The sequence below is a fragment of the Panthera leo genome, chromosome B3, assembly GCF_018350215.1.
Source record: "Panthera leo isolate Ple1 chromosome B3, P.leo_Ple1_pat1.1, whole genome shotgun sequence".
Classification (NCBI taxonomy): domain Eukaryota; kingdom Metazoa; phylum Chordata; class Mammalia; order Carnivora; family Felidae; genus Panthera; species Panthera leo.
The window spans coordinates 146,873,542-146,891,979 of record NC_056684.1 but is presented as its reverse complement, the minus strand read 5'-3'; the positions used below and the strand labels follow the sequence as shown (position 1 = coordinate 146,891,979).

The window sequence follows — 18,438 nt, the reverse complement described above, 5'->3', positions numbered from 1 at the left end:
GTCAGAAGACATGAGGAGATACTTTTCCAAACAAAGCATTCCGATGGCTAACCGACACACGAACATTCACTCAACATCACTCATCATCAGGGAATTACAAATCAAAACTACAATGAGAGATGACCGCACACCTGTCAGAATGGCTACAATTAACAACTCAGGAAACAACAGATATTGATGAGGATGAGGAGAGAAGGGAACCCTTTTATACTCTTGGTGGGAATGCAAAGTGCCCAGACCATTCCAGAAAACAGTTTAAAAACTAAAAATTAAACAACCTTACACTCCAGCAATTGCTCTACTAGGAATTCATCCAAAGCATACAAAACTTCTGATTTGAGGAAGTACATGCACCCCAATGTGTACAGCAGCATTAACTATGACAGCCAAACTGAGGAAAGAGACCAAAAGTCCACCATGTGATTAATCTGCTATATGTATAGAATGGCATATTACTCAGTCATAAAAAAGAATGAAATCTTGCCATTTGCAAAGATGTTGATGCAGCTACAGGGCATCATGCTAAGCAAAGTAAGTCAGTCAAAGATGACAAACACCATATGATTTCCTCCTATGGGGAATTTAGATCTAGGGGAAGGGGAAAAAAGAGCAAGAAATCATAAAAAAAAAAACTCTAAGGTTAGAGACCAAACTGAGGGTTGCTGGAGGGCAGGTGTGTGGGGGATGGGATAATGGGTGTTGGGGATTAAGGAGGCCACGTGTTGTGATGAGTACTGGGTGTTAATGTAAGTGATGAACCAATAAATTCTACTACTGAAATTAATATTACACAATATGTTAACTAACAAATATTTAAACACAAACTTAAAAAATTGAAAAAGTGGAAAAAAGGAAGGGAGAATTGTTGTCACAAATTGTCATGAACATGGAATCTAAGGTAGTGAGTCTAACGTCTTGCATTTACTCATTATATCCCTAACTGATGGTGGACATAAATTAACATACTCATGAATTTTCACAGCAGTGCCAGGTGAGCTGGAATTCAAACCACAGCTGCCCTTCCCAACTCCCCTGTGCCCACACATCATGGGCAGCTTGTCCAGACACCTGCACAAGAACCCAGGTTGGGCCTCAGCAGGGACCCACATCTGCAGAACTGGAAAGTGTGGACAGTTGACGCTTCCTGAGAAGCTCTGGGTTTCCTTCCCCGACTTGCTTTCTCAGCTCCCTTGTCTTCCTTTCCTGTCTCTTGAAGAGAACCATGTCCCCTGTTAGTGGTTCATGAAAGTGAGGGGCTATATGTTCTATAAACATTCAATATGACAGGTAACATACAAGGGGACAAAAAAAAAAAACCCATATGATGCAGCCTCTCGCGCGGCTCCTATCACCCAATGTGGTAGAGTACAAATAAACCTAAGTATTCATTTGGTCAAAAACTGCACAGCACATTGGGAAAGTATTAAGAGATGAGAAGCCTGGAAGAATTCCACAAATGCAGATATGAGCTCCCCTTGGAAGGAAGAAGAAAAATTACAGTCCCAAACACGCAAGAGTAAAATAATTTTAGGAAATGATACAAGAGCTTCAATGCATTCTATTCATGAAGTGTCTAAAATTGGCAATGCAAAAAATGGATTTTGAGGGTTTCACATAGAATTGCGAAGGAAAAATTGTGTCAAGAACTCAGTTGTGTGCACAGAGCTCAGCGGCTCCTGAGACATATAGAAAGCCCACCACCTGAAAAGGTAAACGTGTTTTTGGACCCCAGGAGCATATCTATCAAATCTGATGAGCAGTCTGGCCAAAGAGACACAGAATGGCAACTCTTGTGAAATTTGAACTTCAATTTCCTATATTTCCACTTAATTTCCATATATTAGGAAAAACCATGCCACGAAAATGATTTGCTAGAGTCTATAAATTTAAAAACAAACGACAAAACTCTAAGTCAACAGAGACCAAATAGGGAACATGTCAACATTGAGAGAAACCAGAAAAAAAAAACAAGACTTTTAGTTACATTGTAAGTCAAGAAATCAGTGGGGTGCCTGGATGGTTGAGTCAGTTAAGTGTCTCACTTCAGCTCAGGTCTCGGTGTCACAATTTGAGGGTTTGAGCCCCGTTGTCAGGCCCTATGCTGACAGCTCAGAACCTGGAGCCTGCTTCAGATTCTGTGTCTCCCTCTCTCTCTGCTTTTCCCCGCTCACGTTCTGTCTCTCTCTCTCTCTCTATCAAGAATAAACATTTAAAAAAAAATATTAGTAATAAGCAATCAATCATCAAGAAAAGGAAAACTATAGCTAAGAACACAACACCCATAAAAAGAAATGGTATAAATAGACTTTGTGAAAATCAATTCCGCTTATCTGCCCACGTGAATACCAATAGTAAGATAAGTTACAGAGTAAGAGACAACATTCACAAATTGCATAACCACCAAGGGACCTGCATCTTGAATATGCTAAGAACCCTCAACAGTCAATAGGAAGAAAGGAAACAAACCTCCATCAAACAAGCACAGCCTTGTGTAGTAGACATCCTATCCTTGAGGTTATAGACACATTAGTTACTGACTGGAGAAGACTCTTCACACCATCGACTGTCAGGGAAATTCAAATCAAGAATGCAACAGATGCCCTATACACACATCCCAATGGCTCAGGTAGGAACAACTCTGACAACAACATCCAGGTGAGCATCCAGCATACGTGGGGCCTCAAACAATGCAGGAAGGATTGACAAACAAACACCAGCTCTGGAAAACCGTTGGCTGTTGCTTATGAAATTATACATGGATGACATAAAAAGGAACCTGGAAATACCACTCCCGAGTATTTGTCCCTGAAGAATGAAATCCCATGCTCAAAAAATAAATGGTGTGGGGCGCCTGGGTAAATAAATAAATAAATAAATAAATGGTGTGTAAATATTTACAGCATCTTTCTTAGTGTTAGGAGCTCAGAATAAGGCAAAAGTCTTTCTATATATAAAGGAATAAACCAACTACGAAAATTCCATCAATGGGAGGCTTTGCCAGAGAACTGTGACACTACTGATGCACACCTGAAATCAGGTGAAACTCAAAGACATGATGTGGAGGGAAGGGCGGTAGTCCCATAATTACAGAGGTGGTGTGACCTGGGACATTCACACAGCCAGACCATGGTGACAGTGGTTTGGTTGGGCATTCCTTATCTCTTTCTTTCCCAAACCACATGATGAGATACTCTGCTTCATTTGACAGCACTCCTATGTTCAACCACCCTCTGATGTATGGAGTCTCCACAGACTGAACCCTACAACCTCGGACTCCTCTGAATGGAGAGTAGTTGAGACCATAGTCTGATATGTGTTCTGACAGGAGCTGTTCCCTCCACTGTCCCTGGCTCTGGCTCTCTCCTGCAGGTGAGGGGGAGTAGGTTAGGAATCCTCCACTGAAACCATCTGTCTCCTGCACCTGACTCTCCCACAACATGAGGCCCAGACCTTCTTCCTCACACTTAGCTGGAAATGAAGTCAGTTCTATAGGAACAGATTTGCTCCTTGGATTAGAGGATTACTCCATCTCCCCCTTACCCTGGGCAATACTCTGGGCAAAGGTCTGCAGCTGCAGGGCGTGTCGGGGACAAACAGGATTCCAAACAGTTTGGAAACTGAGGGCTCTGTTTAGGGGTGGCTGGCAGCTTCACTGCCTTGTGGCTTGCTTGTCCTGGTGGCATGAGACTCCTGCCATACAAGTCAGGTCTGGGGTGATCAGGTTCCCAGCATCCCTAGTGGACTGTGCCCAGGGCAGAGCTTCCTTCCTGGGAGTGGGGCTGCCAACAATGAGTGAGTCGCACATCTCAGTGGCACCTGCTGGGGCTTGGCCTCAACAGCAAACAGCTTAGGGTCACTGACATCCTGTCCCTCTGGGAAAGAGTCCTCTGAACAGGAGCTGGTCACCGGGAACCGTGTGTATTGGCTACAACAGTCTGGAGGGGAGGTTGCAGCCAGGCTCAGGGGCACATGCCTATAGTCACAGTTACTTGCACTGGAGTTTCTTCTTGCTGATCTGGGGTGGGAAAGGAAAAGAACATACCTTAGTTCAAATAGTCTAGGTATTCTTTCTGGTAGTATATTTTCTGCAATAAATGCTTCTTCATGGGCTGTATGCCAACATGGCCATTTGCAGGCACTATAAATACATTATTTGAGTTTTTCTTCAAATTCCAGTTAGTTAACATGCAATGTACTATTACTTTCAGGTGTAAAATATAGTGATTCAACATTGCAATACAGCACCCAGTGTTCGTGATGAGCGCTCCCCTTAATCCCCATCAACTACCTCCCCATCCCTCCACACACCCTCCCCAGGGTAACCATCAGTTTTTCCCCTATAGTTAAGTATCTGTTTCGTGGGGCTTACGTGGTTCCATGGGTTAGGCCCACGACTCTTGATCTGGGCTCTTGTCTTGATCTCATCATTCCTGAGATCGAGCCCCACTTTGGTTTCTGCACTGACAGCACGACGTTTCCTTGGGATTCTCTTCCCATCTGCCTCTGCCCCACCTCCCATTCTCTCTCTAAATAAATAAGTGAACATTGAAAAAATCGCCTATTTCTTGGTTTGCCTCTTCTCTCTTATTTGTCCCTTTGCCCATTTGTTGTTTCTTAAATTCTACATATGGATGAAATCATATATTTGTCTTTCTCTGACTTATTTCCGTAAATATAATACTCTCTAGGCCCATCCCTGTCCTTAACAATAGCTAATGTCATTCCTTTTACGGCTGAGAAATATTCCAGTGTGCGTGGACGGGGTTATGTAGATATACCACGTATTCTATACCCATTCATCAATCAATGCATACTTCGGCTGGGTTGTTTCCATAGCTGGGCTGTTTGTGACATAGCTGCTATAAACAGAGAGGTACAATTCCCTTAAATTAGTATTTTTGTATCCTTTGGGTAAATACCTAGTAGTGCATTTGTTCTATCGTAACGTAGTTGTATTTTTAGCTTTCTAAGGAACCTCCATGCTGTTTTCCATAGTGGCTGTGCCAGTGTGCATTCCCACCAGCACCTCCAAAAGGATCCTCTTTCTCTGCATCCTCACCAACACCTGTTGTTTCTTGTGCTGTTGAGTTCAGCCTTTCTGACCAGTGTGAGTTGATATTTCATTGTAGTTTGGATTTATATTTCCCTGATGAGGAGTGATGTTGACCATCTTTTCATGTGTTTATTGACAATCTGTAGGTCACATTTGGAAAAATGCTTATTCATGTCTTCTGGCCATTTTTTAATAGGATTATTCAGTTCTGGAGTTGAACTTTATACCATATATAGAAACCTTAAAGACTCCACCAAAAAAAAACCCCGCTAGAACTGCTACAATAAACCTGTAAATTTGTAGCATACAAAATCAACATATAGAAATTTGTTACATTTCTATACACCAATAATGAAGCAGGAGAAAGAGAAATCAAGGAATCAATCCCATTTAAAATTACACCAAAACCATAATATACTAGAAATAAACCTAAGTAAAGAGGTACAAGATCTGTACTCTGAAAAGTCTGGGACATTTATGGAAGAAATTGAAGAAAACACAAAGAAATGGAAAAAATATTCCATGCACATGGATCAAAAGAAAAATCATTGTTAAACGACAATACTATCCAAAGCAATCTAGACATTCAATGCAAATAATTCAATTTCCTGTCAAATAATACCAGCATTTTTCACAGAGCTAGAACAAATAACTCTAAAATTATCATGGAACCACAAAAGACCCCAAATAACCAAAGATCTTGAAAAAGAAAAAAACCTGGAGGCATCACAATTCTGGATATCAAGCTATATTACAATGCTGTAGTCGTCAAGACAGGATGATACTGGCAAAAAAAAAAAAAACAACATAGATTAATGGAAAAGATTAGAAAACCCTGAAATGGACACATCACTATATGATCAACTAATCTTTGACAGAGCAGGAAAGACTATCAAATGGAAAAAGTCCCTTCAAAAACTGGTGTTGGGAAAACTGGACAGCATCGTGAACTTGTAAGGAACCTGGACCACTTTCTTACAGTACACACCAAAATAAATACAAATTGAATGAAAGACCTAAATGGGAGACAGGAAACTATCAAAATCCTAGAGGACAACACAGGCACCAACCTCTTTGACCTTGGCCAGAACAAGTTCTTACTAGACATGTCCCCAGAGGCAAGGGAAACAATAGCAAAAATAAACTATTGGGATCTCATCAAGATAAAAAGCTTCTGCACAGCAAAGAACAAATCAACAAAACTAAAAGGCAACTGACAAAATGGGGGGAGATATTTGTATGACATCTCAGACAATGGGTTAGTATCCAAAATCTATAAAGAACTTACCAAACTCAACACTCAAAAAACAAATAATCCAGTGAAGAAATGGGCAGAAGACATGAATACATATTTTTCCAAAGAAGACATCCAGATGGCAAAAAGACACGAATAAAGATGCTCAACAACACTCTTCATCAGTGAAATATAAAGCAAAACCACAATGAGATACCAACTCACACCTGTCACAATGACTAAAATTAACAATTCAGAAAACACAAAATGTCAGCAAGGATGCAGAGAAAGCGAAACCCTTTCGCACTGTTGATGGTAATGCAAACTGGCGCAGCCACTCTGGAAAACAGTGTGGAGATTCCTCAAAAAATGAAAAACGGAACTATCCTGTGATCAAGCAATTGCATTTATCCAAGGATACCAAAGGTATCCAAAGGATACCAAAATGCTGATTCGAAAGGGCACGTGCATCCCAATCTTTATGGCAGCCTTATCAACAAAAAACAAATTGTGGAACAGCCCAAATATTCATCAACACATGAATGCATAAAGAAGAGGTGGTAAATATATACAATGCAATATTACTTAGCCATCAAAAAGAATGACATCTTGCCAATTACAATAATGTGGATGGAACTACAGTGTATTATGCTAAGTGGAACAAGTCAGTCAGAAAAAGTCAAATATCCTATGATTTCACACATTAGTGGAATATAAGAAACACAACATACAGAAAGGAAAAATAAAATAAATCAAAACAGAGAGGGAGGAAACCAGAAGACACTCTTAAATACAGAGAACAAACTGAGGGGAAGTGGGGGAGGTGGGCTAAATGGCATGTGGCCATTAAGGAGGGCACTGGGTGAAATGAGAACTGGGTGTTATATGTATGCGATGGTTCTCTACATTCTACCCCTAAAATGAGTACTACGCTGTATGTTAACAGATTGAATTTGCATTAATATAATACAAGAAAATTATATATAGAGAGAGACTACCTCAAAATAGCAAGCTTCTGCACAGTGAAGGAAACAATCAACAAAACAAAAAAGCAACCTATGGAATGGAAGAAGATATCTGTAAATGACATATCCTCAGGGTTAGTTTTCAAAACATATAAGTTTTTTTTAATTGTTTTCAAATTATCAGTAGAGAGTGTGTCCATGCAGTTCAGCACACTGTTGTGTGAGAAGCAAAACTCGTGTCTTCCACTTTTATATTGTGGTAAGATCTCACTGAAAATGAGACCCACACTCTTCACAAAATTTTAACCATACATTACAGTATTGATAATTACAGGGGTAATGATGTGGAGACCCCTTTAAAACTTGTCATCTTGCATAACACAAAATCATAGCCCTTGAGATCTACTCCTCATTGACCCTCCCTGCCAGGCCCTGGAAACTGCCATTTCACTCTCCATTTCATTGTTATCAAAACCCAAATTCAGCTGCCTGTTGCTGGAAAGGTCAATGTTCAAAGTTTTAGTTTGGGTGGCAAAGGAATTTGAGCTATATTCAGAAGGCCAGCCACTGGGGAGAAGGCAAACTCTTGTCCAAACGCCACCTCTGAGGTTTCTCCCTGACCCAGGGCGTTTTAAAGCAGTAGAGGGTACTTAAACAAGGCAGTGCCATGGTCAATACCATCTTTTGATCATGGGCAGACTCCATGGTGCAAGCTGCCAAATTAACCTCAACTTCCCTGCATCTCCAGCTGAAGAGGGAACCAAACTACATGGGAGGAGACTGCCAGAGGCCAGGAAAGAACTCCCATAAGGGATTAGAGGAGAAAACCCCTGGGGCTCACACATGGTCAGCAGTACTTTCTGTTCTCCCCAGCTGGCATAAGAAAATACTAAAATACAACCTTGTAGTTCACCAATCATCACTCAGAATACTGACAAATGTTTTCCTCAGTGAACTCAGAGGAACCTTCAAAGCAAAAACCAAAAGGATCAAATGGCTTCCAAACTAATAGCCAAGGAGAATAAGACACACAAAACTACAAAGAGATTTTTGCATCACCCATAAAGGTAAAATTGACAATGTTTACCTCCGCATCACAAGGAAGCAAAAGCAGTGGTCTCCGTAATGAGGAAAAGTAGTCATCCAAAGAAAGTGACCCAGCAGTACCACAGGACATGGAATTGGTAGAGAAGTTAAGGGTGATATAACTGCATAGCCCATATGCAAGTAGCTGGAGGAAAGATTAAAGGTGTTGACTAGAGCCATGCCTCTGGGTCCAAATCCCTACCCATGTCCATGTGACCACTCTTGACCATGGCCCACCTGCCCCTCCCATATCCTCCCCAGCCGAACTGATGTGCAGGGTCACCCAATGCCACACCGTGGGACTGTTGCCTAACCCCACAGGTGGCCCCCACGTGCAGGGTGCTGGCCACCTGGCACAGCCCTCTGTTCTCTCTGATGGTCTAGACCTGGCTTTGCTGAGGATCCTCCATTTATCCATTCTCACTGGCAGATGTCTCTGAGCAGGGGCATGAGGCTGGCAGAGGACCAGGTCACCCTGAGGGCACCCCTCTTGCTATTTGCACTCTCGGCAGTGCTGGCTCCTGTGCAGGGTTCTCAAGGGCATCCCTCATGGTGCTACATCTCCTCTGAGATGGTAATTCAAAGGAAGGAGCCGCACCACAGCAAGGGCATTCAGATGCCTGGCTGTCCGTCCTATAGCCTGCGTTTTGGGGCAAGAGACATGTTATGCACATGCGGCACAAGAAACTCTTTTGGTCCAGACTCTGCTGATGATGACTCAGGATGCTCAGGGAGCCTTGCAGGTGGACTAACCCTTCATGCCTCCAGACTGTTACTACCTCAGCTACCTGGAGGAGATTCCTTTTTCCATGGTCACAATTGACACAGGCTATGGCAGCCTTGAAGATATCATGAAGTTGGATTAACTTGCCTATGAAATGAGACCCCTCGGTGATTTCCAATCATTTGAACACTTTGTTTCTCAGATAGTCGAGGACATCTGTGCAATGGGACCTACTTATAACCGGGGATATAAGGAGGACAGGGGACCCCCTGTTCCTCAAGGAAATGCCAGTGCAGCCCCAAGGATCTCTAGTAAGTTCTGTTCATCCCATCACAGAATTTTCAAAGGACTTGCTTTCAGTTTCAAAACAATGTATAGTGTGTTAACCACGTGGAAAAAAGTGCCCAATTCCTAGTAAGGCTAGTTAGCTTAATTGAGTCCATATTTCATGCTATTGATGTAAGTTATTGGTTTCATGGTCATTTATAGTGAGAGACATCAAGCTCACACAGGCAATTATGTGTTGCATCAGAGCCCCTTTTTTTCCTCTTCAATAGTATGAGTGAAAGTATTTTCGATTTCTTAAAACACATTCACCCTTAATGTGATTTGAGATGGGCCCCATGAGGTTCATGGCAGTCCAGTTGTATATTCTATATGCCATCCACCAATGGCTTATATGCCATCATTCTGGGTTATTTAGGCAGACATTATTTACTCTTGTCTGTCATAGCAACACATCAGATGGCAAGAAATTGTGGCTTGTGCATTGACACTGATGAATGTGCTTGCCAAAAAAGGTCCAGCTGCCTTAGGACCCAACTAACTGGTATAATGGAAGCTTTCAGTAACTGTTCCTTCATTCATATGCAGCACATAATGAATTGTGGAACAGGCAAGTGCATGTTCAACACTGAAATGGTGCATTTAAATAAAAGCCTGACCCACTATCATTATGGAAACTACATAGTGGATCCAGGAAAGCAGTGTGACTGCGGCTCATTCAACCAGTGCTACAGCAATCTAGGCTGTATGCGTGATTGTATCTGAACCCCTGGGGGCAAATGTAATACAGGCAGATGCTATACAGACTGCACCAACTCCGCTGCTTGGACACCCTGCAGACCAATCGAAAATATACGTGATCTTCCAGAGTTCTGCCATGGGGTGACCTTGGCATACCCTGATGACTTCCATATGCAAGATGGAACCGGGTGCACTGAAGAGGGCTGCTGCTATCATGGAAACTGCACTGACCGCACTATTCACTGCCAAGAAAGCTTTGGCAGAAATTCTGGGAAAGGTGAAGATGTCTGCTATACCATAAATCACAAAGGCAGCCGACATGGACACCGCAGAACACCCCGGGGAAGTCAACGCTGAACCTGTTCCCATACAGGTGTGCCGTGTGGAAGGCTGCAGTGTAGGAATGTCACACTTCTCCCTCAGCTGCAAGAACATGTTGGATTCCATCTGTCTGAGATCCTGGGTTCTGATGTTTGGGGCTGGATTCACATCGTAGCACAGGAACAACCCAGATTCCTCATGTGAGAACTGGTACTTCCTGTGTTTCTGGATAGTTCTGTCGGGATACCTACTGCACTGGCAGTGGGGCTCAGCTGAATTATGACTGTATCCCAGAGAAATGCAGTCACAGAGGGATGTGCAACCATAACAGGAACTGCCACTGCCACACAGGCTGGGATCCTCCATGGTGCACGGACAAGGCACTGGCGGGAGCACAGACTGTGGACCCCTCCCAGAAGAATTCAGCCAGTCAGGCAAAGTCATGAATCCATGGTATATCTCAGAGTGGGTTTTGGTCACATTTATGCCATAATAGCTGCATTCCTCTTTGTTGTTTCTGGAAATGTCAGAACTATAAACACAGAGAAAGTTAAGGAAGAGATTTTTGGAGAAGACAATCCATAATTTAGCCTCCAGACCCCTGAACAACTATAGACAATGCATCTGGTGCATCTGTAAAAATACAGTATTGAGGCGGCACAGCTGACATCCACGTTTCCAAGGGTCTGCGGGAGACACAGGGGTCCTCAGGGACATCACAGCTCTGACACCAGGTCTCTCATGGGTCACCGACCAGCACTCTGAAATAAAACTTGAAAACTGCATGCTTGTGGCTTTTATGTAGTTTTTAGGCCTGTAAGAGCCCAAACTGAGCCTTAGTTTCTGGGAAGAGGACCTGAGTCAGAGCTGTGTCTTGAGCAGAAGTGTCTGTTCCAGAATTAAAAGAAGTTGACACAAGCTCCTTCATTGGCAACTTCATGAGTTTTCTCCAAAACTACGCTGTTGTGGACTGAAAGGTTTCTCATTCTCCAGGTAATCTGTCTTCCCCCAGTCCCATGTGGGCTCAGGATAATGGAGGACTACCACCCACCCATACTGCCTGTCCACACGGGGGTGTCTGCGGGCTGTGAGGGAAGGGGACTGCCATTAGGTTCCACCTAGCGCAAGCTGTGCCTCTCTGGAGAGCAAATTTCCAAATGTGGGAGACTGAGACCATGAGGCTGAAAGGAGCACCCCATACATCAATCAGAAAGGTAGGCACAAGTGTCTATGGATGACTCTGGCATCCAGAGGGAGACCGGGAAAGGTGAATCCCTGCTCTCTTTCTCTTGCCTACTTTTCAGTGAGTTTAACCGTAGATAAGAATCTGCCTAGGGTTCCCACTTTGGTTTCCCAAGCACCTTCTAGAATAACACAGAGGTGAGCCTGTGAAAGTTAGCGAATTCAGCCCCATCCGCTCCCAAGAAATCCTGTACTTGCTACCCTGTTTTCTATGTCCTGATCATGGCGAATGTGGGATGGAGGCCTGCCCTTCCCTGGGTCCTTGTGCCCTCTTGTTCCGGGCTCTGTAAGTCATAAATCCTGTGCTTCCATTTCCTTTGTTGGGGGTGTACTGAAACCCCACCTTCAGTCACAAGGGGCCCACACATCTCATGTACCCCAAACGAGAGCTCAGATGCCTAGGGAGCTGCCTGTCACCCACTGTGACTTGCTGTTGCCACTTCCTTCAGCAGGTCACAGTCTACATGTTCTTAATTCAGTCCAGAAGCTGAGGTCCCACAATACATTTATCCCCAAGGATGGGATTGGGAGCCTAGCTGATGCCCCCCTACAATGCCTTAGACCTAAGAATGGCTCACTCATTCCTCACCCTCACGTCTCAGCTGCTGTGGGAAGGAGCTGGTGCTTGCTGGTGGTCTGTAGCTTTGATTTGGGCTTATGCCAGGTGTTGCCAGAAACCCTCACCCTAAATTATCAGTGCCATGAAAGGTCAGACTCCCTGCAGAGACCAACAAGCAGGCACCAGTCTGGGTGCAGGGGTGTGTATTTCCTATTCACCTCCAAAGGAGGTGGACACCGAGGACAGTGTTCCTAGATTAGTGTCGAAGAAGACAACGGCTGCTTGGTCCACTGTGTTGCGGCCAGCACCGTGGTGTTGTGCTTGATTAGCCAGGCCTAGCTAGTGATGGAGGCAAATCTACAAGGAGCATCATGGCACCCAGGGTGGAGGTCTTGGCCAAGGCAAGCTCCCCCTAGTGGCTGCAATCCTCGCTGCTGTCGCCAATGGCTCCCCACCTGTCAGGTATTGGGTGGGACACCTCAGTGTGGGAGGCCACAGAACATGACTCTGGGAAGAAATAACTTCTATCCCAGATTTTCCCTGTCACGATCCACTACACCTACATGTCCAAGGACCAGCGTGAGAGACAGAAATGGTGACAGGCACTATACCATCATGGAAATGCAAGGCTTCCTGGAATCATTTGTCCAAAGGGAGGGAGACAAGGACACTGATTGGCTTTTGTGGGTCTTCGTCATTGGCTCCGAGCTGTTGCTTACAGCACTTGACATGCTGCAGCTGGCTGGATTGGTCCAAGACTGCCAAAGTTATCATTCACTGAAAAACTCAAAGTATCCACAGCCTCTTTACAGAGACACCCTAGAGGAGCCTCCAGACTTTTCACTCTATCAAAAGACCATGACAAGCACACCAAGGCACAGGGCAGGAGACACAGACAAAAAAGGGGGAAGGCTCTGAGGAAGACGCTCCCCAAGCCCCCAGAGCCCACAGAGGTAGGAAGAAAGAAGCTCTGATTCCTGGGACTTGGATTTTTATGGCATGGCAGCACAGGCCCACTGGGAGAGACCCAATCCACCTCTAAGATAGAATGGGGACAATTCAAGGAGTGTGGGGTTTTTGTTCTTTGTTTTTGCCTTGTGTCATGCGCCCAAGATCCTTGACCATTTCCAACCTGGAGGAGAGACCCTTGACAACACCATCTAAGGAGCTCTTCATGAAGGACCACTCTGACCTTAAGTCTGTGCCATTACATGCACAGTGGGGGAACAGGACGACATAGGTGCCTGTCCACGTGACAAGAACCTGATCTCAGGACCCACTGTGGAGACTTTGGGCAGAGGAGGGCATGCATCCATGCTGATAAGAACCGGTTTCATCAGGACCCCCTGTGCAGGATTCCAGAGGACGAGGGCCCAGGTCCACACCGACAAGAACCCGGTTTCATCAGGACCCATTGTGGAGGATTCAGGAGGACCTGGGCCGGCGTCCACACAGACAAGGACCCGGTCTCCTCAGGACCCACTGTAGAGGATTCAGAGGGACGTGGCCCTGTGTCCACACTGACAAGAACTCAGTCTCCACAGGACCCGCCGTGAGGATTCGGGAAGACGAGGGCCCGCGTCCAAACCAACAAGAATCCGGTCTCATCAGGTCCCGCTGTGGAGACTTTGAGCGGAGGAGGGCATGCATCCATGCTGATAAGAACCGGTTTCATCAGGACCCCATGTGGAGGATTCGGGAGGGCTAGGGCCCACGTCCACACCGACAAGAACCCGGTCTCCTCAGGTCCCACTGGGGAGACTTCGGGGAGACGAGGGCCCGTGTCCACACCGACAAGACCAGGTTTCGTCAGAACCCGCTGTGGAGGATTCGGGAGGACCTGGGCCTGCGTCCACACGGACAAGAACCCGGTGTCCTCAGGACCCGCTGTGGAGGATTCAGGGGGACATGGCCCCGCATCCACACTGACAACAACCCGGTCTCCACAGGACCTTCTGTGGAGACTTCGGGGGGGAGGAGGGCCCGTGTCCACACCGACAAGAACCCAGTTTCGTCAGGACCCGTTGTGGAGACTTCGGGCGGACAAGGTCCCGTGTCCACACCAACAAGAATCCGTCTTTTCAGGACCCGCTATGGAGGATTCGGGAGGACCTGGACCTGCATCCACACGGACAAGAACCCGGTGTCCTCAGGACCCACTGTGGAGGATTCAGGGGGACGTGGCCCCACGTCCACACGGACAAGAACCCGGTCTCCTCAGGACCCACTGTGGAGGATTCAGAGGGACGTGGCCCTGCGTCCACACTGACAAGAACCCGGTCTCCTAGGGCCCACTGTGGAGGATTCAGAGGGACGTGGCCCTGCGTCCACACTGGGGGATGTGGCCCCGCGTCCACACTGACAAGAACCCGGTCTCCTCAAGACCCACTGTGGAGGATTCAGGGGGACGTGGCCCCGCGTCCACACTGACAAGAACCCGGTCTCCTAGGGCCCACTGTGGAGGATTCAGGGGGACGTGTTCCTGCGTCCACACTGGGGGACGTGACCCTGCGTCCACACTGACAAGAACCCGGTCTCCTCAGGACCCACTGTGGAGGATTCAGGGGGACGTGGCCCCGCGTCCACACTGACAAGAACCCGGTCTCCTAGGGCCCACTGTGGAGGATTCAGGGGGACGTGTTCCTGCGTCCACACTGGGGGACGTGACCCTGCGTCCACACCAACAAGAATCCGGCTTTTCAGGACCCGCTATGGAGGATTCGGGAGGACCTGGACCTGCGTCCACACGGACAAGAACCCGGTGTCCTCAGGACCCACTGTGGAGGATTCAGGGGGACATGGCCCCGCATCCACACTGACAACAACCCGGTCTCCACAGGACCTTCTGTGGAGACTTCGGGGGGATGAGGGCCCGTGTCCACACCAACAAGAATCCGGCTTTTCAGGACTCGCTGTGGAGGATTTGGAAGGACCTGGACCTGCGTCCACACGGACAAGAACCCAGTCTCCTCAGGACCCACTGTGGAGGATTCAGGGGGACGTGGCCCTGCGTCCACACTGACAAGAACCCGGTCTCCACAGGACCTTCTGTGGAGACTTCGGGGAGACGAGGGCCCGTGTCCACACAGACAAGACCCGGTTTCGTCAGAACCCGCTGTGGAGGATTCGGGAGGACTTGGGCCTGCGTCCACACAGACAAGAACCCGGTCTCCTCAGGACCCACTGTGGAGGATTCAGGGGGACGTGGCCCCACGTCCACACTGACAAGAACCGGGTCTCCTCAGGACCCACTGTGGAGGATTCAGGGGGACGTGGCCCCGCGTCCACACTGGGGGACGTAACCCTGCGTCCACACTGACAAGAACCCGGTCTCCTCAGGACCCACTGTGGAGGATTCAGGGGGATGAGGGCCCGTGTCCACACCGACAAGAACCCGGTTTCGTCAGGACCCGCTGTGGAGGATTCAGGGGGACGTGGCCCTGCGTCCACACTGGGGGACGTGGCCCCGTGTCCACACTGACAACAACCCGGTCTCCTAGGGCCCACTGTGGAGGATTCAGGGGGACGTGGCCCCGCGTCCACACTGACAACAACCCGGTCTCCTAGGGCCCACTGTGGAGGATTCAGGGGGACGTGGCCCTGCGTCCACACTGGGGGACGTGGCCCCGCGTCCACACTGACAACAACCCGGTCTCCTAGGGCCCACTGTGGAGGATTCAGGGGGACGTGGCCCTGCGTCCACACTGGGGGACGTGGCCCTGCGTCCACACTGACAAGAACCCGGTCTCCTCAGGACCCACTGTGGAGGATTCAGGGGGACGTGGCCCTGCGTCCACACTGACAACAACCCGGTCTCCTAGGGCCCACTGTGGAGGATTCAGGGGGACGTGGCCCCGCGTCCACACTGGGGGACGTGGCCCCGCGTCCACACTGACAACAACCCGGTCCCCTCAGGTCCCGCCAAGGGAGGAGCAGGCGAGGAGAAAGCCAGGCCCCGGGAAGAGGAGCTTCCGGAACCTGGAGGCTGAGGGGGGCGCTGTTCGCCAGACCCTGGGGGGAAAGGACCCTGCGCGGCTTCGTGCGCGGTGACACTGTGTCCCCCGCGGGGCTTACCTCACCGGCGCCGGGCGGCGGGGCCGCGCGGCCGTGTTCCTGCTCCGCGCCCACTCGGTTCCCGCCGCTGCCTCATGCGGTTCGCGGTCCAGGAGCGGGCTCCCCTGGCGGAGCTCGCACTCCCGCCGCTCTGGCCTCGCGGGTCCCTTCGGCCTCCGCGCGGGGCGGGGTGTCCCTCCCGAGTCTGCCACGGCGCCGTGGGGACTTCTGTGCGACACCCCGGAGCTGCAGATGGCTCCGGGCAGGACAGACGTGCTCACAGGGGCGGTTCCTCCGCGGCCAGGAGCACAGAGCAGCTCTCCGCCCCCGTGCGTCTTCCTCCCTTTCTGTCCCCAGTGCCCTGTCCTGGGACAGCAGGCCTGCCACCTCCTTGCTCAGATTTCCTCTGGGGCACGTCGTTCCTTCCGCCGCGGTTGCAAATGGCACCGTCTCTTCCTTTCTCTTTCCGACGGGTCGTCAGGAGCGTGCAGACGTGCACGCGGTGTGTGTGTGCTGCTCTCCTATCCTGCGAGTGTCCTCGTTGCTCCTTCCGTTGCCCTTGGAAATAACCCGCCAGTTATGTTACCAGCCAAAGTGGGTTTCTTCAGGAGTAGCGGAGAATTGCCATCCGGGCCCAGCAAGCTGTGGCAAAACCGCGGCCGAGCGGGGAGCACACGGAGAGGAGCGCTGTTTCGCGGAGAAGAGGAAGTTGGGAGCGTGGTTTTGAAGCGAAGTCCGCAGGAGGAAAGCAGGGCTGCAGGGGAGCAGGCGCCTCCCGGCCCAGCTGCAGGGGCGGTGGGTTTCCTGCAGGGGCCGCAGGGCAAGGCTTCCCCTGGTGGGGCCTGAGCCGGGGGCTTCTCTCCGCGGAGGGTTCTAATCTTGGGTCTGTAGCGGTGGGTTGTTCCCCAGCCTGACCCTGGGTGGTGGGCTCCGCCTTCCAGCCTCCCCTCCCCGCCTCCCGAGTCCACTTCCGGGAGATGTCCCTTCATTGCTTTTCGCAGTTCTAACAGCTTCTTAGTGGCGTCTTGCGGACAACCGGAATTCCAAATCCCACTGCTTCCGCTGCACCCAGACACGTGGCCACCAATAGAACCCTCCCACGTGCCTCTGGCTCACGTGCTGCCTCCTGCAGGGCCCGTGGCCTCTCCGCCTGGGTGAGCTGGGTCTGGGCGTGGGCCTACGTCACAGCGTTTGACCCCTCTCTTGCTTCTATCGTGTGGGGCTGACACTGTTGTTTGCAGGAGTACCTTACTCTGTGATTTCAGACGTGCAGTGAACGTGTCACAGCAGCGCAAATACGCTTTACCTGGAGGCTCATTTCTTTACCGCGTTTGCCGCTTCACACGAGATACTTTGGTGCGTTTTACCCCAAACAGGGACACCCTCCCGAGAAACCACCACAGAACCCCAAATGAGGAAATCCCTGCGTTTCCACATTAGACCCCAGACCACAGGCCCACTTCAAGTGTCCCCACCTGCCCCACTGTGAAATGTCTTTTCCCAATCTGATCTGGCTTCTTTTGGGGAAGTGCTCCTGAGACTTTCCCCTATCTGTGTAACCTGGGGGGATTTAAAGAGCAAGGTGGTTCCTGGGGCTCCTGGGGTCTCAGTCTGCTAAACGCCGAGTTCACATCAGGTCGTGATCTTGAAGTTGATGGGTTCGAGCACCTGCTTCTGGCTGTGTGCTAACAGCTCAGAGCCTACAGATTGCTTGAGATTCTGTGTCTCCCTCTTGCTAATCCCTCCCCCTATCATGACCTGTCTCTGTCTCTCTTTTTCAACAATAAATAATAAATGTTAAAAAAAAAAAAAAGGAGCAAGATGGTTCCTGAGTGGCCTTTTCTGGATGGCTTCTGTCACTGAGGATGTTTTCTGCATTCACCCATGTTGTGACGTGTATCAGTCCTTCCTTTTTAAATTCTGATTAAATGTATGTAACATAACACTTACCACGTAAGTCACTTTAAGCATACAGTTGTCTGGCATTAACTGCATTCACACTGTTGTACATCCATCTCCAGAACGTTGTCATGTTCCCCTAGGGAAACTCTGTATCTATTAAACCCTAAATCCCAATTCCCCTTTCCCCTCGGCCCCTACAGCCACATTCTACTTGGTGTCTCTGAGTATGACTTTTCTGGACACCTCACTTAAGTGGAACCATAGTGTATTTTC

At 48.5% G+C, this 18,438-nt stretch overlaps 1 protein-coding gene across 1 annotated transcript; it reads right to left on the bottom strand.

Moving 5' to 3' along the window:
• Positions 1-2,984: 2,984 nt before the first annotated feature.
• LOC122222701 lies at positions 2,985-17,252 on the bottom strand. Its single transcript, XM_042943238.1, has 3 exons — positions 16,850-17,252; positions 16,285-16,657; positions 2,985-4,015 (listed from the first exon to the last, which is right to left on the bottom strand). Exons 1-3 carry the CDS (start codon positions 17,250-17,252, stop codon positions 3,718-3,720), a joined length of 1,074 nt encoding a protein of 357 aa, XP_042799172.1. The 3' UTR covers positions 2,985-3,717.
• Positions 17,253-18,438: the final 1,186 nt, after the last annotated feature.

Bases quoted from the DNA above. Each gene is read 5' to 3' on its own strand.
- LOC122222701 (XM_042943238.1), bottom strand. From the start codon at position 17,252: ATGAAGGGACATCTCCCGGAAGTGGACTCGGGAGGCGGGGAGGGGAGG. The intron at 16,658-16,849 runs GTAACATAACTG...AGGAAATCTGAG, and splicing joins GAAGAAACCCACTTTGGCTG to CAAGGAGGTGGCAGGCCTGC. The intron at 4,016-16,284 runs GTAAGCCCCGCG...TTCCCACCCCAG, and splicing joins CGCCGCCCGGCGCCGGTGAG to ATCAGCAAGAAGAAACTCCA.